This window comes from Hypomesus nipponensis, chromosome 18, assembly GCF_054491055.1.
Source record: "Hypomesus nipponensis isolate SF chromosome 18, ASM5449105v1, whole genome shotgun sequence".
NCBI classification, from domain to species: Eukaryota; Metazoa; Chordata; class Actinopteri; order Osmeriformes; family Osmeridae; genus Hypomesus; species Hypomesus nipponensis.
In genome coordinates, this window is record NC_140378.1 from 15750955 (window position 1) to 15773435 (window position 22481).

Genomic DNA, 22481 nt, shown 5'->3' on the forward strand with positions numbered 1-22481 from the left:
GCAGACTTGTGGGGCGACAGCACCCCGCAGCGTGGAAACAGGTGCTGGGCGTCACGAGCGGCCGCTCCTGCGGTAATGACACATGACGGGGACAGCGTTCCAGTGGGCGGCGGCTCTCTGAGGCTCTGTGACACCATGTGCTGTGGAGACGCCAACACCATCTCCTGCTCCACTTGGCTAATCACTATCATTAGTGTCATACAGTGCTGAGGCTGGAGGTGCGGTTCTGGGGGCAGGGAGTCCCGGCCAATAAGAGTGGGGGACTTGGAGAGGTGTGTGTGTGTGTGTGTGTGTGTGTGTGTGTGTGTGTGTGTGCGTGTGTGTGTGTGTGTGTGTGTGTGTGTGTGCGCGTGTGTGTGTGTGTGTGTGTGTGTGTGTGTGTGTGTGTGTGCGTGCGTGTGTGTGTGTGTGTGCGTGTGCGTGTGTGTGTGTGTGTGTGCGTGTGTGTGTGTGTGTGTGTGCGTGTGTGTGTGTGTGTGTGTGTGTGTGTGCGTGTGTGTGTGCGTGTGTGTGCATGTGCGTGTGAGAGAAGGTGTGTGGTCTGTACCCAACATGAAGGGACTAGGCAGGGTGGACTGTTTGTGTGGGTGTGTGGGATCCCATCTTTCAGGTGGTCTATAGGAGCCAATATGGCCGCTTCCTGTTCCATACTGTGCCTATTATGCTGCTGTGTTACTCTGCAGCGTGCGTGCGTGCTTGTGTGTGTGTGTGTGTAAGTGCAGGGCAGAGAGAGTGTAAGTCAGTAGCAGAACATCAGGTCCATTGTGCAAGGAGGGCTAACTGCCTGCTGGAATGTGCTGTTGGAGGGAGGCCAGAAGTGTTTAAGTTACATCAGTGCAGATGTTAGAGATCTTAGAGCAATCCACCAGCCATCCACCAGCCCTCTCCCGGCCTGCACCCCTGCCTCCCTCCTCCTCCTCCCCCTGACCTCTCTCATACCACCAGCCTCCTTCCTCAAGCCTGCCTCCCTCCTCACTAATTGTCTCTCTCCTCGCCACTGCCTCTCTCACACCCCTGGCCTGCCTCCTTACCCCTGCCTGCCTCCTTACCCCTGCCTTCCTCCACACTCCTGCCTCCCCACCCCTGCCTTCCTCCTCACCCCTGCCTGCCTCCCCACCCCTGCCTTCCTCTTCACCCCTGCCTGCCTCCCCACCCCCGCCTCCCTCCACACCCCTGCCTCCCCACCCCTGCCTTCCTCCTCACCCCTGCCTCCCCACCCCTGCCTCCCCACCCCTGCCTTCCTCCTCACCCCTGCCTCCCCATCCCTGCCTCCCCACCCCTGCCTCCCCACCCCTGCCTCCCTCCACACCCTGGCCTCCCACAGTCAGCACTCTGATCTGAATTCAGAATGACTAGAGTGACTGCAGTGAGATGTCATAGTCATCCATTCATGTGAGGATGAACCGCAAGTGTCTCTGGCAGGCCAGATGAGGGATAATGTTCTCATGGAGGGCTATAGTGTCTCATAAGGGACATTTAGAATCCCTTGTTCAAGGTGTTTGCCTCTGACAAATCCTCTTGGTAAGGCAAAATAAATTCCATTTAGAAGATTTAGTCTAAAAGTTCCCTGTCTGGAAGGACTTAAGGAATTAAATGTTTGTGGAGATTTAGTTTTTTACCTTGAGTCTCTCCTTGTACAATATTAATCTCCATGGAGCCGAATACATGGAGGTACTGGTGTGTGTGTACCGGTGTATTGGTGTGTGTGCGTATGTGCGTATGTGTGTGTGTGCGTGTGTGTGCACGTGTCCAGATGGCGTCCTTACCTTGAGGAACCTGTGAAGTAGGAAAGTGAACCAATTGGTCAGCATCTTCTCTGCAACGGACTCAGTCCTGCAGGAGAGATGAGAACACATACCGATCAGCCTCACACACACACACACACACACACAGCAGCGACACAGGTCAGGAGCAGGGGTCGAGGACGGTCCGCAGGAGCACAGATCCTTCCTACGGTTAGGGTCAGGACTTTGAAAAGTTCAGACTAAGGTCATTCCAGGCTTTCTGGAGCTCATATGAACAGTGGTTGGTGATCTGGAAGGTTCAGGTTAAAGGTACCAAAACTGCTCAGTGGGCATCTCTCCCTTATTCTGATAAGTACTTCAGAGGGGTCAGAGGTCAGGGGGGTCAACGCACCTTCTGAGGAGCAGTTTGGGATGGTTCCTGTTCTCCAGGTTCTTCTCTATGAGGTCGGCCAGCAGCTGTTTGAGGACCACGGTGGCATACTCCATGCGGCCCTGCAGCGCCGCCATGAGGAGGGAGGCCACGTTGCCACGGTCCCGCATGGAGAAGGAGCGCTGGGCCTCCAGGGTGTGGATGAAGGTGAGCAGGAACATCTTGTTGTGGAGCAGCTGGCTGAACAGACGCAGAGCCTTCTCCACGTTGGCTGGAGACTGGATGGGACGTGTGTGTGGGCATGTGTGTGAGTGGCAACGTGTGTGTGTGTGTGTGGGAGAGAGGTGAGGTGTGTGTGTGTGTGTGTGTGCAAGAGAGGTGAGATGTGCGTGTGTGTGTGTGGGAGAGAGGTGAGATGTGTGTATGTATGTGTGAGAGATGAATGGCGAGGTGTGTTTTGAGGACAGACAGCAGAGAGAGAAGAGAGAGAGAGAGAGAGAGAGAGAGAGAGAGAGAAGTGTTAGTCTCAGTAAGGCAGCATTAATAAAACCTTGGAGGAGGCCCTTCCTCCCGGGCAGCTGTCTGTCTTCCCAGTGTTTCAGCAGTCCAGGTCTCCAGACAACCAGACCACTGTCTCCTGAGAGGCCACTACAGCCACGGGCTTTCATTAAAAAGAGAAGGAGAAGGACTGACAGAGAGGGAGAAGGACTGAGAGAGAGGGAGAAGGACTGAGAGAGAGGGAGAAGGACTGAGAGAGAGGGAGAAGGACTGAGAGAGAGGGAGGACTGAGGGAGGAAGACAGAGAGCTAGGAAAACAGAATTCTGCGAAGCCTCATACTGAGGTAAAAGAGGGGAGGGATCTATCGTTGCTTCTTTTTGGCAGCGAAACAGTATTAAAGAGGTGAACTTAAGATACCTCTGTAGAGCTAGAGGTACCAAACCAGACCACTGACACATCAAGTATGCAGAGACAGAGAAGAACAGATCTAGTATTAAAAACAGTAGAAGAAGGAAGGAAGAAGCAGCTGATCTAGTATAGAAAACGGGGGGAGAGGGTGGAGCAGATCTAGCACATCTTACGTCTAGCTCTTTGAGGACGGGGTGCTCCTCGATCCCGGGGAACATGACCCTCATGGTGTAGGTACGGTACTCCAGGAAGGGGATCTTCACCCCGTCCATGTCATTGGTCAGCTCCTGGATGTCTGTCTGCAGCTCAGCGAACGCTGCAGGACACACGGGGGGTCAGGGGTCAACTGAGGCCTGGGTTTGAGTGGAGGCATGTGTGGTAGAGGTGTGTGTGGTGGAGGTGTGTGTGGTGGAGGTGTGTGTGGTGGAGGTGTGTGTGGTGGAGGTGTGTGGTGGAGGTGTGTGTGGTAGAGGTGTGTGTGGTGGAGGTGTGTGGTGGAGGTGTGTGGTGGAGGTGTGTGTGGTGGAGGTGTGTGTGGTGGAGGTGTGTGGTGGAGGTGTGTGGTGGAGGTGTGTATGGTGGAGGAGTGGTAGAGATCTGTGTGGTGGAGGTGTGTGGTGGAGGTGTGTGGTGGAGGAGTGTGGTGGAGGTGTGTGGTGGAGGAGTGTGGTGGAGGTGTGTGGTAGAGGTGTGTGTGGTGGAGGTGTGTGGTGGAGGTGTGTGGTGGAGGAGTGTGGTGGAGGTGTGTGGTGGAGGAGTGTGGTGGAGGTGTGTGGTAGAGGTGTGTGTGGTGGAGGAGTGTGTGGTGGAGGTGTGTGGTGGAGGTGTGCGGTAGAGGTGTGTGGTGGAGGTGTGTGTGGTGGAGGTGTGTGGTGGAGGTGTGTGGTAGAGGTGTGTGTGGTGGAGGTGTGTGGTGGAGGAGTGTGGTGGAGGTGTGTGGTGGAGGTGTGTGGTAGAGGTGTGTGTGGTGGAGGAGTGTGTGGTGGAGGAGTGTGGTGGAGGTGTGTGGTAGAGGTGTGTGTGGTGGAGGAGTGTGTGGTGGAGGAGTGTGGTGGAGGTGTGTGGTAGAGGTGTGTGTGGTGGAGGAGAGTGTGGTGGAGGTGTGTGGTGGAGGTGTGTGGTAGAGGTGTGTGTGGTGGAGGAGAGTGTGGTGGAGGTGTGTGGCAGAGGCGTGTGGTGGAGGTGTGTGGTGCTAGCAGGACCAGGGGGACACCTACCCTCCTTACACTCCAGAGCCACCCGGGACTCCAGGTTGTCCATCTGCAGCTGCAGCCTCTTGAGGGTGCGGTCGGCGTCGCGGGTCTTCCTCTTGTAGGCGATCAGCACGGCGATGATGGCGATGAGGAGCACGCCGCCGCCGGCGCCGATGCCGATGATGGCGGGCAGCGTCAGGACGCTGTCTGAGTAGATGTGGAGCGTCCCCGGGGAGAACTCCATCCCCCCCACCATGATCTGTAGGACACACACGCATCCCCCACACATATACCACACACACATATACCACACACACGTACCACACACACATATACCACACACACACACATATACCACACACACATATACCACACACACACATATACCACACACATACAACACACAGCAATCAGATTTATGTGTTCATCTGACTCTTAATAAACCATGGCTTTCCATGGTTTCCAGTAGGCACCGTTCAGTAAGTAATTCTGTAGCCCCCAGGTCCAGTAGCTACCTAGCAACACGTCCCAGGTCGAGTGCCTCTGAGCAGGGTTGCATGTGGGCAGCTCTCCTCCCCCTCCTCTCTCACTGCACGATAATGAGCTTAGACCTCCTACCACCCTGCAAACCAGCACCACCTTTAACCTGTCCGCCCTCCATCACTCCCTCTGTCCACTACCTCATCTCCACCCCTCTCCCTCTCCTTACCCTTTCAGTCCTACTACCCCTCCGCCTCTCCCTTCTTCACCCCTCCGTCCCCCGACCCCATGCCTCCATCTTTCCACTACCCCTGCCTCGCTCCCTCTATCCCCCATCCCCTGCCTGGGTGTGAATTATTGAGTGGTGGATGGAGAGAGAGATTGAAAGAGTCATTAACACTTTGCTCTCTCCATGTCTCCACCCCCCCCTCGTTCCGCCCATCTTTTCTCCTTCCCTAGCTAACTAGCTACCTCCCAAACCCTGGTCACCGTTCAACACAGATATGGGTGGGCAGGTGAGTATGATGTCATTGACATTACAGAATTGACTTTACCAGAACTCGTTGCTCTCCGGTCAGCTCGGGCGAATCACAGAGCAGCTGGGACTCGGACACGGTTAACAGGCAGGGCGTCTCTCCAATCATCACGCTGTAGTTGAGGCGGCTGTTGCCGGGGGCGGGAGGAATGAGATTCTTGCCCTGGTGACAAAAGAGGTTCTCTGCACTTAGACAACAACGATATTCAGCTGCCTGGAGCATAAACAACCCTGACTGCAACACTTTGCAGTTCTACTGAGGAAAATCAGATCACACACAGAGACAAAGACAAACACACACAGGCCCTCATACACACACACACACACACACACACACACACACACACACACAGACACAAACAAAAACACAAACAAGACACACAGTTTTAGCGCACTCCTTTCCTCAGGGCCAGGTGGTCTCCTGTGTGTCAGAAGCTTCCATCTGAACCCCAGGCACATCATTTACCATTCTTACCAGGCAGGGTTCCAAGTCCCCCACTTGTGTGCCAGATCCAGGCATTTACCGTTAGACCAAAAGGTCACCCCCTAGTTTGAGCTCCTTTACCATCTCCTCTACATAGATCAAAAGTGAGTTCACGCTTTCACCGTTAGACCAAGAAAACACCAGACATCCGCTCACAACTGCGCCCCCGCCCCAAAGGGAGGTTCAGAGGAGGGAGCTCTCCTCACCTTCAGGATGATGGGCGAGCCGGGCTTCACCTCCAGGATGCCCGCGTTCCCCAGTGGGTCGAAGGTGGGGTTGGGGTAGTAGGTGAAGGGTGTGCCGTTAAGGATGAGGAGGCTGGACACGTGATCCAGGATGAGGCCAAACTCATCCGGGTGGAGCCCGCCCTCCGGGGCTGAGTGGGGCCGGGTGTACATGATGCCGGGGGCCAGGCAGGTCATGACCTGGTCACTCACCACCGTGCACACCTGGGGAGGGGATGACGAGGGCTTAGCCTGGCACTCTGGGAAGCACTCTGGGAAGCACTCTGGAAAGCAGGGTTCCTGCGTTCCACTCTGAATCACTATCACAGCTGGCTTCGGTATGTTACTTTTGTGACCCGTGTTGTGTCTTTCAAGAGTGTGTTTGTGACTGTAGGTGTGTGAGTGCACGCGTGTGTGTGCAATGTGCGTGTGAGGGTATTGATCTGTGTGTGTGTGCTGCTCACATTAACGGTCTCCACTCCTCCGTACTTGGACCGGACTTTGGGCTCCTGGATGGTGAGCAGGTTGGTTCCCGTGACGGTGATCAACGTGCTGCCACTGTGGGGGAGAGAGGACGACACGAGAGAGTGGATGAGAGCAGAGGAGAGGAGGAGTGGAGTGGAGGAGAAGAGAGGAGGGCACAGCAGAGGAGAGGAGGAGTGGAGTGGAGGAGAAGAGAGGAGGGCACAGCAGAGGAGAGGAGGAGTGGAGTGGAGGAGAAGAGAGGAGGGCACAGCAGAGGAGAGGAGGAGTGGAGTGGAGGAGAAGAGAGGAGGGCACAGCAGAGGAGAGGAGGAGTGGAGTGGAGGAGAAGAGAGGAGGGCACAGCAGAGGAGAGGAGGAGTGGAGTGGAGGAGAAGAGAGGAGGGCACAGCAGAGGAGAGGAGGAGAGCAGAGCAGAGGGTGAAAGCTAAACTCACTTGACGATGCTCCAGTTGGGTTCAATGCTGAGGATGGTGGGGTCCTCGGTGTAGATGTAGCGTATTTCGGTGCTGGTCACCTCCGCCTTGTCAATCAGCAGACGGATGGAGGCGGGGCCAGAGCCCGACTGGGACGCAGGCGTCACACACACTATCTCCCTGTTGGTCCTCCTGAGCAGGGAACACACACAGGGATCGGGGTGTTGTGTGGCTGCCTGTGATGTGTTTATGTACTGCCTGTTAACTGACTGCCTGTAGACTGACTGCCTGTAGACTGACTGACTGCTGACTGACTGCCTGCTGACTGACTGCCTGCTGACTGACTGCCTGCCTGTAGACTGACTGCCTGTAGACTGACTGCCTGTAGACTGCCTGTCTGTAGACTGCCTGTCTGTAGACTGCCTGTCTGTAGACCGACTGCGTGTAGACTGACTGCCTGCTGACTGACTGCCTGCAGACTGACTGCCTATAGACTGACTGCCTGTAGACTGCCTGTCTGTAGACTGACTGCCTGTCTGTAGACTGACTGCCTGTCTGTAGACTGACTGCCTGTAGACTGACTGTAGACTGACTGCCTGTAGACTGACTGCCTGTAGACTGCCTGTAGACTGACTGCCTGTAGACTGCCTGTCTGTAGACTGACTGCCTGCTGACTGCCTGTCAGTAGACGGACTGTCTGTAGACTGCCTGTCTGTAGACTGACTGCCTGCTGACTGACTGTCTGTAGACTGCCTGTCTGTAGACTGACTGCCTGTAGACTTACTTGACAAACAGACACTCCTCCTGGGCGATAAAGACTCTGACATTGCTCCCAGCCTCCAGGTGGATGCCAGACACCGTCAGTCTGGTCCCCCCTGACACGGGTCCCCTCTCTGGGCGCACGTGGGTCAGAGTGGGGGTCTGGAGGAAGACAGACAAGACACACACACAGAGTTAACACAGACACACAGTATTACTGCAATACACACAGACACACACAGTGTTAACATGTACACAGACTATATTTGTGTGGGGTTTAGAGACACACGCCACACACACTCAAACTATTACGGTGCACTAATGTCCTATTGAAAAATCTACATTTTAATGAATATCTGAAACAAGAACGCCTGATTCTCATTATTCTGCTGGTAATTGCTGTGCTCTGACTCTGGTAGAACTGTGTGTGAGTGTAGGTGTGTGTGTATGTGTGTGTGTGTGTGTTAAGCTCAGTGACAGTGAGTGGAGTTAGCGTGCTTCATCCCAGCAGTGATTAGCAGGCAGGGTAATTGTCCTGTCTCTGTCCTCCACAAGAACCCAAATCCAGGCTATTGATTGGTCGTTTAAGGCGACCAGTCAGCGCTCCTCATCTGGGCGTCCCGTTGACGAGCGGACGAGATAACGGCCAGACAGAGCCAATGTGCTGCTGTCGCCCGGGTGCCGGGAAGGCTGCTTCATTACTGCACGTCAACATTGGCTAGAACATTGGCTAAACTTTCCACCTCTGTATCAAAGTGTGTCTCTGTCAGATCTGCCTTCCAGGAGACACATACATTGCCACTATTCAACTTAGACGGGTTCTACATACCAGGCTTTCTTAATAAGGGGCCAGTTTAATGTAGTCAATGTCATGTTCAAAGTCATCTGAAATGTCCGTTGTGTTAAAAGGCCCACGCACCACGAAGGAGTAGGTCTGTGAGGACTGGGTGCGATACTCTGCACTGCACACCCCGATACACAGCTCCACAAAGCCCCCAGGGGAGTGAGGCAGCAGGGCCTCAGCCATGTCACACACGATCCTGCAGGGAGCACACACAGACAGTCCATCATCAACATCACATCTGAAACCTTACATTTTATAGTTTGCTGTTTCTTTCTGGTTAAAGAATGACGACTGAATGATGAATGTAAATACATGTAAACACACTTAGGTCATAAAAAAGGTAGTATACATAAATATACCAGAACAGATTATACAAATGAACGTGTAGTATAAATACTTATGGAGAGAAATGTGTATATATATATATATATATAGAAGGTATAAATATCCAGCGATATCATTGGTGTATAAAGGACTGTCTGGTACCTCTCAGCGCTGATGTAGTCAGCAGGGACGGGGATGCAGCGGACCCCGGCCACCTGGACGTGAGTGATCTCCCTCACCTGCAGCCCCAGGTTCTCCCCCTCAATGGTGACCAGCGTGCCCCCCTCCCTGGGCCCTGTCAGGGGACGGATCTACACACACACACACACACACACACGGGAGCACACGCACACATAGGTGCGCACGTGCACACATACATACATATACACACACACACACACACAAAGGTCGGGGTTAGGGAGAGCCAATCAATCAACGTGATTCAATCAGTCAGGGCCTGTCAAGGTTGAGTCCCAGAGTGCATTACAGAGCATTGCACTGGGAGCAGGCAGGGGCAAGGGTTGGAGAGAGGGACTGGAGACTGGGAGGGGCCAGAAGCTTTTCTCATCACACGGACTGTCCCTCACAACACTTCCATTCACATTATTCGAGCAGGCTGCAGCGTGTGGTCGGGGTGAGGGTTACCTTGGTGATGCGGGGGTGGCTGCAGCGCAGGTTGTGCCTCCCGTGGTGCATCCAGTTCTGCTCGGCCGCAGGGCAGTGCTGCCTCAGGAGACACTTCCTGCTGTCTAGACACCAGCCACACTCAAACTCTGCACTGGCCTTCAGACACTGGCCACAGCTAGACCTCTGGGCCTCACACTTATACAGCAGGGCTGAGGAGACAGAGAGAGACAGAGAGAGACAGAGTAGAGAGACCGAGAGTAGAGAGAGAGTGAGACAGAGAGAGACAGAGAGAGACAGAGAGAGACAGAGAGAGACAGAGTAGAGAGAGAGTGAGACAGAGCGTAGAGAGAGACAGAGAGAGAGTAGAGAGAGACAAGAGAGTAGAGAGAGAGAAACCGAGAGTAGAGAGAGAGAGACAGACAGACAGACAGTAGAGAGGAAGAAAGACAGAGATAGAGTAGAGAGATGTAGAAAGAAAGAGGTAGAAAAGATAGTAAGTTACTGGACGGGCCCTGGGGTTACATAAGACAGAAAGGGAGTCTTAGAGATTAAGGCCGAATCCCAATACTCCTCCTTACCCCTTCCCCTTACCCCTTCCCCTTCGTTTTGCGCGTTCCCGTGAGAGCTAGTGGTGTCCCAATACTCTTTTTGAGCTAGGGGAAGGGCTAAGACTAAGGGGTATACACCCCTTAAAACCAAGTGAGGTCGGGAGCTTACTTGAAACCGAGGGCTATGTGAAAACTGCACGACCGGCAACAATGGCGGCCAGATCATCCAGAGAGTCCGCTAAATATAATATTTTCGGCTTAATTAATTGATAAAAAAATTGTGACAGTCTTGTTTAGTGTTATATACAGTCATGAACATATATATTTGCAACCATTTTCCTAATTGAAACGTTTCTAAAAATCGCTAGTTTGGTACGTTAATGTTACAGTGCGGAATTGCACAACAGTCCCGCATTTCTTTGACTAGCATGTCTACAGTTTAAAGTAAACTCCATTAGCAGCGAATTTCGTTTAAATCAGTGCATAACACTACTTGCTTTGGAGATATCGATACGTGCTAGATGACGTACCTGTAACCAAGTGGTGTCCCATTTCCTAGGGCTATGTAGCCCTTACCCCTTACTTTCGAGGGCCAAGGGGAAGGGGTAAGTTAAGGGGTAAGGGGGAGTATTGGGATTCGGCCTAAAGCTTGTTTGAGTGAGTGTCCTGGTTATGTGTGGTGTTGTAAGTAATACATGTAAACCTATGGGGTCGCCCACACAACCCCCCCTTCAAATAAGCAGCTTCATTTGACATGTCTAAGAGGGTGACGATGACTGACACATTTTTTGTATGTGGTGATGAGATGCTTCTCCAGGGTGGGGAGTGATACACACCTTTCATGTTGGGAGGCTTGTCTATGAAGAAGTCTCCATCCCACACTATAGAGAAGTCCACAGGCAGGTCCCCTGACTCGTCGCCCTCGTACCAGTACTGTGACACACACACACACACACACACACACAAAGATAAGCAAGGAAGCCAATTTCAGGCGAGAGAGGAGAGAAGACAAGACAGGAGAAAAAAGTACACAGAAGGAGAGAGAGGGGAAGGGGGGGGACAGGAGGAGAGAGATGAGCAAGGGGGGGGGAACAGGAGGAGAGAGATGAGGAAGGGGGGGGGGCAGGAGGAGAGAGATGAGGAAGGGGGGGGGAGGCAGGAGGAGAGACATGAGGAAGGGGGGGGCAGGAGGAGAGAGATGAGGAAGGGGGGGGAGACAGGAGGAGAGACATGAGGAAGGGGGGAAGACAGGAGGGGGGGTGATGGTGTTTTTACAGGCGGTGTTTAAATTAGCAGAGTAACACAGAGAGCACTTAGTGTTCAGCCCACAGAGAATACTGCTGATCACACACATCGATCCCTCGCCAGAAACTGCTCGCAGTTCACTCCACTGTCAGAAGGAGGATGAAGCCCAGGCAACCTGTGGGAGTGTGTGTGTGTGTGTGTGTGGACGTGTGTTTGTGTTTTCAAGCATGGCTTGCCTAGTCTGTGACTGTTTTCCCAGTCTGAGTCGTCAATCTCAGTCAGTCAACCATATCGCCAAAACAGATATGCTTTCATCATACTTCACGCATCCATATTCCAGACAAGTTTGTTCCATACAGAGGGAACGTCAGAGGAGGTTGTTGACGGCATGGTACAACAGAGCCACACCAGCAGTAACAGCACCTTCACAGGCTGCAGCGTGGGAGAGCCACCAGAGCCAGCAGCCATCCAGAGCCAAGCTGACTGGAACTGAAGACCTGTATTGACTAATGCCAGTGAAATGACAGAAGACTTATGTTGTGTTGCGGTTTGTGTGTGCGTGTTTGTGTGTGTGACTGATAGAGAACTAATGATGGGGGTTAAAGGTGAGTGTAGACAGTTTGTGTGTGTGTGTGTGTGTGTGTGTAGAGAGACTTGAGAACTAATGCAGAAGGTTAAAGGAGATTGGAGACAGTATGTGTGTGAGACTGATTGAGAACTAATGCTGGAGGTCAAGGGTGAGAGTAGACGGTGCGTGTGTCCTGAGTCCTGGAGTCTGTCCACCCATCCATAGCAGCGTGTGTAAACACTCCTGAGCTCCCCACCATCACCTCCGGACCCCCCCAGCCAGGGGGCACGCTAACTGCAAAATCATCTGGGGTGTGCGTGTGTGTGTCTGTGTGTGTATTCCTGCACGTGTGTGTGTACATGTATTCCTGCGTGTGTGTGTGTGTGTGTGAGTATTTCTGTGTGTGTACTTGTGTGCACATGCTTATATCAGCATGTGTGTGTGTGTGAGTGCACATGCTCATATCAGCATGTGTGTGTGTGTGAGTGCACATGCTCATATCTGCATGTGTGTGTGTGTGCGTGTGTGTTAAACCCTTGAGCAGCTGCTGTGGGACATAACTGGGAGGCAGCGAGGCAGAGCGAGAAGGAGTGTGTGGGTGCTGAAAGGCTCAACTGAAGACCGGTGAACCTGTTGACACAAGGCACCACATGCTTCTACATCTCTATAGGGACCTGCATGCTGTGTGTGTGTGCGTGCGTGTGTGCGTGTCTCAATAACAGAGGTAGATCATGGATCAGCAGGTCTGTGGTTAGGGTCACTGGACGGCTGCGTCCATATCCCATCTCCTCAGAGCTCAGCTCAACCAGAGAGAGTCCGTCTACAACCCAGAAGCTTCTTTGGTCTTCAGACAGCTGATGAGCTACACCATGACACAGAGATCCTATACCACCACCCCTAATCAAAGCAGTCAGCGTGTAAATAAGCAGTGTTCAAAGCCTTGATACACACCCTCCCCCACTCCTTTACTCATCCCTACTGCACACCCACACACACACACACACACACACACACACACACTCCTATCTAGATATGGTTGTGGCCCCCCTCCCCCTCCCCAAGGCCCAGTGATGGGCTCCACAGAAGAGCCATGCACAGCGGATGTATTTTAGGTACTAATGTCTTTTCTCTGCCTCTCCATCTTCTCAAGAGAAAGCTGGGCAGCTTTAAGGAGATTAGTTTGTGTATGTGTGTCATAGTGTGAGCACACACGTGTGTGTGTGCTCATATGAAGTGTGTAAAAGGGTAGAACAAGCTTTTTGTGTCAAACCGAACAATGAAGCTCATCTCAGATGCAACTGAATTGATTTTCCCCTTCTCCCCTCTTCCTCCTCTTCCCCCCTTCCCCCCTTCCTCCTCCTCATCACGTCTTCCTCTCCTCAGGAGCAGGTGACTGAGTTCTGATCAGAGACAGGCTGGCCTCGTTCTGTCAGCTAACCGCTAACCGCCAACATAATCCCACTGTCTAAAAAACCCCAAATCCATTACTACATCCTGAATGAAAAATAACATTGTACACACACACACACAAACACACACCGCGCGGAGGACGTCATGCGGTGATGCCTGCTAGCAGACGGCTAGACGCTGCGGCCGTGATTTAGCGTTGGGCCTCCTTCTGTGGCCGTATTAATGGTGCTAAACAGACAGCCGCTCTCTGGACACATGAGAGCTGTTGCTTTTAATCATTAGGACTGTGGAGGAGACGAGGATGAGAGATGGAGCCTGCAAACGCACCACGGGTCAGGGGCTTGTGCATCACTATATATTAATACTCTGACCGGAGGCTTCTCTATGTTTAGTTGACTAAAAGCAACATACTCATCGACTAAATGCGGAGAGCTTCCTGGACCAAAGCAGACCTCGGCCTGGCCAGGAGACATGCCCTAGCCAGTGTAAATGATCATGACACCGTTAATGTGTGTGTGCAGAGATGTGCATGTGTATAGGTGTGTGTGTGTGTGTGTATCTATATAGACTGGAGGCAGATGGGAGTGTGGAGCCACCAGTATTTAAGCAGGCTGAGCGTACGTGGTCAATGTCTCTCTGTGACAGAGTGGAAATCAATTCACCTTAATGACAGCCTTTTTACTGCTCATTTAATTAACATTCTGCATTCCAACCACTTCAGCAGAATTCCGGCAGGAAAAAGAGAGTTTCTCCCTCTCTAATACTCAGTCATTACCGCAGAGACGGTATTAAGCAACATAAATGATACTTTCGCAAAACGGCTGCGTCGGTTTAGCAGCCCTGTGATGATGTCACCACGGGGGAAAACGTGAGTGCAGTGGGCCGTCACCAGCGACGCCGCTAAGGGAACAGACACAGCGATGCTGTAATCTGGAATATTCCTGTGAGCAATAACGGTGGGGTCGAAGGTGACCACATAAACACAACCTCCTGGCTGAGGGTGAAATGATGTCACCCAGATCTGCATGGAACACTATTAAATGCTTGGGGTGCATTTGATTTGGTTCACTTTGACCAGTGCTATAAAAGAGGACTGCTCCCCAAAGTACAGCCTCTGGTAAATGAAACGCACCTGATGCCTTGACCTGTGTCGCCGACCCGGCTATGACGTCAGGTCTGGGACTCAGAGTCTCAGAGACAGAACAGGACAGCATGTGACTTAGTAGAACTCAAGACACAGAGAGAGGCTCAGGGGGAACTAATGCTTTGATTACTCCATTAAGATTGCACCAGCTGAGCCTCATCCTCTCTGATTATTGGAGCTGAGAGATGCACACACACACACACACACACAGATAAAGACACAAATGCACGTAAATATACACAGAAATGGATTGACACACACAAGTAACTCAAACATTGAAATGGATTGAGAGAGAGAGAGAGAGAGAGAGAGAGAGAGAGAGAGAGAGAGAGAGAGAGAGAGAGAGTGAGAGAGAGAGAAACACCAAGCAGGATACTCATCATTCAGCCTATTGACTGGTCACCTTATTTATTAGATCAGAGAACACCTGCTACTGACAGACACACACAGAAACACACACACACATCCATGTAAACCCACACACAAACACACACACTGATGTAAACCAACACACAAACCCACACACCCATGTAAACCCACACACACACCATTTTTATTTTATTTTTTTACTTGCCTGCTGCAACGTCTCAATTTCCCCTTGCGGATTACAAAAGTAAGTACAAGAAGTGAGTGAAGCAGATAACTAACCTCCCTCAGCTGGTTGGATGCCTCCTCTGAACTTAAACCTGATCTGTCGCGCAAACAAATAACCACCAAACAAACACCTACTACTCATTCGCTGACATTTAACACACACTCATTTCCTGGTGATTCCTCGTCACAATTCATTATCTCCACTCAGACATTATTTCCATTCACTACTATTGTGGGGTGTTGTGCATATACATGGTGCCCATGCCAAATGCTGCTGCTGTAGCTCTGTGTTTGACTGGCCTTCTAGGGCAGAGTGACACAGCCTTTCCTGTGCCAAAAGTCAGGCTGACAGGTGTGGAGGTTTGGATTAAAGAGTAGGCCTACCCTAACCCTAACCCTAACCCACTCATGTTGACCACACCTCACCTAACCCCCAACCGTAACCCACCACAGTAGGATGGACAGTCAATGCCTCTCTGTAAGGTAGGCTGTGCACAAGACGCCCCAGTGTAGTGCACGAGGCTTCCATTCTGCCTGAACGAGCAGTGCACAGCAAGCTATTAGACACACACGCACACACACGCTCTGGCGTGCGCACACACACCGGAATGTTCCTGCTGGGCTCTCTGATTGGCCACTTGTAGAGCATAATGGAGTAATGAGTCCATGCGGGCTCTAAGTGTTTTTATTCAGGGCCCAGCCACTGGGCCGCTCCGCCGTAATGCCAGGCTTTGTCACGCCACTCTCTATTGAGAGGCTGGGGCAGAACTTCGGCTTTGTCTGAAAAGCCGGTCCTGTACGTTACCCCGGCAACGCTGCCCAGGTCTGTCGCCGAGGGGTCAGTGGCGCTTAGCAACACTTGCGTTCGCGGACTATTTTGGAGAAAGTTCTCTCCCGTCTTGCAGGAAAACGATGGAAGTCTCAGTGTGTGTGTTCTGATTAGGAGGTGAGTGTGTGCGCCACAAGTTAGGAGTGAGTTGTGTGTGTGAGTGCGTCATGTATAACCTAAAGCCTGCTGTCAAGATAAAAATGCATAAAACGCACAAAAACCTTTAGACTAGCACAGCAAATGCTTATTGAGTTTCAACTCCAAATGCTTGATTTATCATTTCTTTGAAAGGTTACGTGTGTGTGTTTTTTGTGCACGTGAGTGATGAGTGTGTGTCTGTGTGTGTGTCTGTGTGAGAGACAGCCTAAGTATGAGTGTGTGTGCGTGTGTGTGTTGATTTATGAGGCCCATGGCAGCACATTGCTGATGTGTGCAGTACAAATCAAGACTGTGGACGGAGAGAGAGAGAGGCAGGAAGCACAGCACCTTCCTACTGCGCCCCGGCCAATCACAGCCAGCGAGGACGTCACCTGGTTACTGAAAAGACCAACAGGCTGACACGGATCAGTCTGAATGATGTGTCTAATCTCAATACAGAACGTCTCTGACAGAATATGTCGTCAAAGGTGAGCTGAATTTGCCCCTGGGCTTGATTATTAGGGATTGGTTTAGTCGGTAGTGTGTGAGAAAGGGGCGGGATTGGAGGAGGGGGGGGGGGCGAAGAAGGAAGGAGACAAAGAGAGGTGAGGGGTGAGGAGACAAAGAGAGGTGAGGGGTGAGGAGACAAAGAGAGGTGAGGGGTGAGGAGGGAAGGAGGGGTGAGAGGGAGGAGAGTGGGAGGGCACGGTTAGGAGTCACAGGTAATCACTCCACTAATTAAGCTCCACATCCCTCAATCCAGAGACAGGGCAGAGGAGATGGAGAGATAGAGAAGGGGCAGGGGGCGGACATGGAGATGGAGCGATAGAGAGAGAAGGGGGAAGGGAAGAGGAGGGATGCATAGATTGGGAGGGGGGAGGGGAGAAGATGGAGAGATACATAGATTGAGAGAGGGGGAAGGGGAATGAGATGAGACGGAGGGAATAAAGAGTGAGGGGGGGAGGTATGACTTTCCTGGATGGGGGAGGGGAGGAAGAGAAAGTAGATAGAGTGTAAGAGAGAGAGAGAGAGAGAGAGAGAGAGAGAGAGAGAGAGAGAGAGAGAGAGAGAGAGAGAGAGAGATTCCTTATAGAGGTCCTGACCCTTGAACCCCAAGCCCTACTGCCCCCCATGTCAATCGGGGTTCATATGGGGGGATGGGGGTGGGCATGTGTGTGTGTAGAAGGAGAGAAGGGGTGGGGGGTGACAGAGACAGGGAGAGTGATGTGGGAGAGTAAGTGAGTGAAAGCAGATGGAAGGACAACAGTTGCTCCTCCAGGTGGGGTGTGTGTTTGTGTGTTTGTCGGGGGGGGGGGGGGGCTGTCTAGGAGCCTTCAGACAGCTGATTGCCAGGAGGAGTGTGGCAGACAGGGAGAGGACGACAATAAATCGTGTGGTGGGCAGTGGGACTTGGGTGTGTGTCTCTGTGTGTGTGTGAGTGGGTGGGGGGGCGGTGGACGTGATGCTCATTATTAAATTGCCACGGGACATCAATAGTCCTGTCGAAGGACGTGCTCCCACAGCCTGACCCCCGGCCTGCAGGGGTCAGAGGTCAGGTGGAGACACACTCCCTGACAGAGACAGGTCGGCCCCCTACGTCTGAAACATCCGTCTGTCTCAGAAACACACACAGCAGTACACACACCAATCTCACACACACATACACACACATAAACGCTGCAAATTACTCACATACACTCACCCAAACATACAAACACACTTGTGCATAAACCCTACAAATCCCCCCCCCCCTCAGTGCCCTGTCCTTGGGTCACATGGCCAGCTCCAGCCATATGAACCACCACATCATGGAGACGATCTGCTAATTATTTGACAAGATTCCCCGGGGTTACCGTGGCAACCAGATGGGTGACAGAAGGCTGCCGTCTGTAATATCACTATGAGAGAGGGGGGGGGGGAGGGAGACAAAGGGGCAGCAAGGGGGAGAGAGAGAGAGACAGAGAGAGAGAGAGATATTGAGTTCGGGAGGAGGCGCCACAGAGAGAGAACGAGCGAGGGAGCGAGGGAGCGAGCGAGGAGACTCTCAATGTCAGCTCACTGACATGTCACATTTTTCATTGGGATTGAGAAAATAAGTTTTTAATGTTTAAAGGAATTGATGTGTGTGCTGATGCTGCAGATAACATTTCTCTCCTCCAGACTCCACAAAGTCACCTTGATAGCCGCCTCTGCATATCCTCTCCACACAAAGGAAGAGAAAGAGGGCGTGTGTGTGAAAGAGAGAAAGCCAGACAACAGACAGACAGACAGACGAGTGTGACGTCATGGTGTTACTCAGCTCACCGAGGTGTTCTGACACTGGATGCAGGAGCTGTTGAATCGCACGGCAGGAATACGCTGGCTCTTGCCCTGGATGTTGAACACACACTCATAGTTCTTCTGGCCAGACTGGGGCTGAGGAAGGTTCCGGGCACGCAGTGTGATTGGTCGAACAACCCCCGCCGGGACCAGGATGTCGCTGGTAGGCAGGATCTGGGGACAGCCCTGAGAACACACACACAGAAACACACACACACACACAGAAACACACACACACACAGAAACACACACACACAGATTAACGAGTTATTAAAACCCACCCAGCAAGGACAAAGCCCAAATGTCTGGGAGCTGACAAAGCAAACAATAAGTCTAAAAATGAATAAACATGAATAAAACTGTAAATTAGGAATAAAAATAAACATGAAAGGGTTTCATTATTTATTGAAACACTTGGACTCTAAAAGACAAAAAGATGCTAAAAGCTGAAGGACACGCTGAGAGGAGAGACAGTGGAGATTCATGCTGAGAGCAGCAGGGTGGTGCGGAGGTGGAGAAATAATATTATCCTCTACTCTGGTCCCCACTACTCTGGTCTCCACTACTCTGGTCTCCACTACTCTGGTCTCCACTACTCTGGTCCCCACTACTCTGGTCTCCACTACTCTGGTCCCCACTACTCTGGTCTCCACTACTCTGGTCTCCACTACTCTGGTCTCCACTACTCTGGTCCCCACTACTCTGGTCTCCACTACTCTGGTCTCCACTACTCTGGTCTCCACTACTCTGGTCTCCACTACTGTCTGGTCCCCACTACTCTGGTCTCCACTACTCTGGTCCCCACTACTCTGGTCCCCACTACTCTGGTCTCCACTACTCTGGTTTCCACTACTCTGGTCTCCACTACTCTGGTCTCCACTACTGTCTGGTCTCCACTACTCTGGTCTCCACTACTCTGGTCTCCACTACTGTCTGTTCTCCACTACTCTGGTCTCCACTACTCTGGTCTCCACTACTCTGGTCTCCACTACTGTCTGGTCTCCACTACTGTCTGGTCTCCACTACTCTGGTCTCCACTACTCTGGTCTCTACTACTCTAGTCTCTACTACTCTAGTCTCCACTACTCTGGTCTCCACTACTCTGGTCTCCACTACTCTGGTCTCCACTACTCTGGTCTCCACTACTGTCTGTTCTCCACTACTCTGGACTGACTACTGTCTGTTCCCCACTACTCTGGTGTGACTACTGTCTGGTCTCCACTATTCTGGTCTCTATTACTCTGGTCTCCACTACTCTGGTTTGATTACTGTCTGGTCTCCACTACTCTGGTCTCCACTACTCTGGTCTCCACTACTCTGGTCTCCACTACTCTGGTCTCCACTACTCTGGTCTCCACTACTCTGGTCTGATTACTGGCTGGTCTCCACAGCAGAACTCATTGGAACGAAGGCAGGAAAATTGAGCTTGTTAATAAACACAGTCACTTATTAGTGGTTCTGTCTTGGGCTGAAGAAGACGTATTGATCCCAGATTACTGTCCAGAACCATGGCAGAGCTAGGAGTCCATTAACTGGATGTGGAACTGATGCGATGACCGGCAGACAGGAGAAAGACCGTATCAAATGGTGCTAAACTTCTCTCTACCCAACAACTGTTTATAATGCAGTGTTGGTGTTGGTACAGCAGCTGCAAGGGTTCTATCAGCAGTTCTCACAGAGCTGAATGGCTGCAGGCCATCTAGTCTAATATGACGTCCATTAAGCACTGAACAATAATCAAGAAGCTGGTAGCAGTGATTTACCAGGCTGGAGGGCATACATCACTGCTGGTGCTACCTGCCTGTCCCAACACACACACACACACACACACACACAAAAGCATGCATGCACAAACACGCACGCACAGTAGTAGGCAGGCACACACACATTTACAGGCAGGGGCAGGCACAACACTCACACCCCCCCCCCCCACACACACACACACCCACTGCCACACACACACACCCACTGCCACACACACACCCACTGCCACACACACACACCCCCACACACACACCCACTGCCACACAGCACTGGGGTAGGGGGATGCTGCTCCTGGATCTTCACAGTCATACATCTTCACAGTGGCAGGCCCATTTGTGAAGGTTTGTACACAGACGCTTCAATAGCTCCCATTTTCATATGCTGTGTATGAAAAGAAAGATTTACTTCCAGCACAGAGGGGTGACACAGGTGGTGGAGAGTGTGTGTGCGTGCGTTTAGGTGTGTTTATTTGCAATTGTGCAACGGGTGTATGTTCCTGACAGAGAGCAAGTGAATTTGTGTGTGTGTGTTTTTGTGGTTGTGAAAGAGATATGTGTTTGAGTGTGTGTGTGTGTTCATACTGGAATATGAATACAATTTATCAGCACGATTGAATAATCTCCGGAACAGAAGGCCTGTTAGCCTCCCTGCAGTGATGAATGACTTTGCACAGTTCTCATCGCTGGCCTGGCAACAGGCACCAGGGTCTCCAACTACACTCACTGATATCCCATAATAATGCCCCACTGCAGCACACTGTAAGCACCGCACCTGCTTCACAAGTAAGACACCAGTGAAGTTTTGCTCATCAAACCCTAACTGACCATAACCTTAACCGGAAACTTAAGCTAACCTTTATCAGTGGCACTGACGGTTGGTTTAAGTGTTAAACATCTCCCTTTACTGTAACAAAAGAGAGGGAGAATCACCGAGCTGCACAGGCACAGGAGAAAGTTTGAGGTACAAAAAGTAAAGCGGGATCAAAATCATTCCCTGGCAACAGCCATCTATAAATACAATTGGACTAGCAATCTTGACTCGCTCGGTTGTAATAGCTCCACCACACTGTGCCATGAGGAGAGCTAAGTAATTGTGCGCGCGTGTGTGTTTGTGTACGTGTGTGTGTGTGTTTGTGTACGTGTGTGTGTGTTTGTGTACGTGTGTGTGTGTGTTTGTGTACGTGTGTGTGTATATCAATGAGAGCTATGGAACAGCTTCATGACCAGACAAAGAGCGAGAGAGATCCGTATCCTGAAATAAGCCACTCACATCAGACCCAGTGCATCTGTTGCTAGGGAGAATGGAAGGATTATTGTTGCATGTTGGACAATAAAGACCCCATTCTTATTTACAAAGATGGGCTGTGTGTGTGTGTGTGTGTGTGTGTGACTGTGTGTTGAATTCACTGTATCTTGATAGAGTGCTGATTGGAGTGAGCTGGGAGGATGCTAGAAGCAGGGGTATATGTCCTCCATATGCATCTCTCATCATTGGCTTGAGGTAACCTTTCCTCGAAGGTAATTGGATAGGTCAAAACATGTGCTCCTCTGCAGAGCTGAGAAGAACCACGGCATTCAATGACCAGAAATCAGGTTTCTCCAAGGAGGATTTAAAAATTAATATTTATAACATGATCATTTCAAAAGACCAAGCCACCTCATACACAGACATACAGACACACACACACACACACCACAGTATTTTTTAGGTAAGGACCATGATGAAGCCCTAATGGGTTTTTTACCTTGTTCAATTATTGAAGTGGGCACATTCTAAAAGCACCAAACTAGCAGCTCGTCTCTCTGAGTACTTCTACAGCTCTGGTGAAAACACACCTCCACACGCTCCAAATATGGGCCATTCTGAGCTAAGAGATGGACTAATGCCTAACCACACACACACACACTACACACAAATGCACGCACGCACACAAGCATACACACACACACACACACACACTACACACACATGCACGCACGCACACAGGCACACACACACACAGCCATATGAGTCACATAATATAGAGGGAGAAACTGAGCCCTGTGTGGCAGAGTAACTGAATAGCCTGAGTGGCAGCTGAACTCTCTTCTCCTCCCTCTCTCCATGTTTCTCCTTCTCACACACCAGCAGAAAGAGGCTGCAGCATGCTTCAATGCTCCCCCCGTTCCCCCCCCCCATGCTTAGTCACTGTTCCTTCTCCTCCTCCATCTCTCCTTTCTTCTCCCTCCTAATCCCATTGCCGGTCTCCCTTCTCTCTAATCCATGAGACAGGTTCGTCTCCTCCGCCTGCAGTGAGAAACACCTCCAGATCTTCGGAGAGCTGCTCCACTTAACGGCAGCTAGCTGTGGTCTGACGTATTCCCTGACATCCAGCTCCATGTTTGGTAAAGCTAGATAGCTGAGAGCGTTATTAGACCATTAGTAAACCAGGAAATTCTTGCAAACAGTCATAGGGGACCAGAGAGGGGCTTATAGGGGACCAGACAGGGGCCTTTAGGGGACCAGAGAGGGGCCTGTCTGGTAACAACCTG

The 22481-nt window shown here is 51.5% G+C and overlaps 1 protein-coding gene across 1 annotated transcript in view; it reads right to left on the minus strand.

The window, feature by feature from the left end:
- Positions 1-22481, minus strand: part of plxna3 (plexin A3) — an 86202-nt gene that overhangs the window by 6381 nt on the left and 57340 nt on the right. Inside the window, exons 10-23 of the mRNA XM_084679859.1 lie at positions 18172-18372; positions 10776-10872; positions 9410-9600; positions 8927-9075; positions 8516-8636; positions 7622-7758; positions 6859-7029; positions 6403-6496; positions 5921-6163; positions 5250-5393; positions 4240-4474; positions 3196-3338; positions 2137-2393; positions 1767-1833 (exon numbers count right to left, since the gene is read on the minus strand). Of these exons, the coding sequence (XP_084535985.1) occupies positions 1767-1833; positions 2137-2393; positions 3196-3338; positions 4240-4474; positions 5250-5393; positions 5921-6163; positions 6403-6496; positions 6859-7029; positions 7622-7758; positions 8516-8636; positions 8927-9075; positions 9410-9600; positions 10776-10872; positions 18172-18372 (2250 nt within the window). The remainder of the gene's footprint in view (positions 1-1766; positions 1834-2136; positions 2394-3195; positions 3339-4239; positions 4475-5249; positions 5394-5920; positions 6164-6402; positions 6497-6858; positions 7030-7621; positions 7759-8515; positions 8637-8926; positions 9076-9409; positions 9601-10775; positions 10873-18171; positions 18373-22481) is intronic.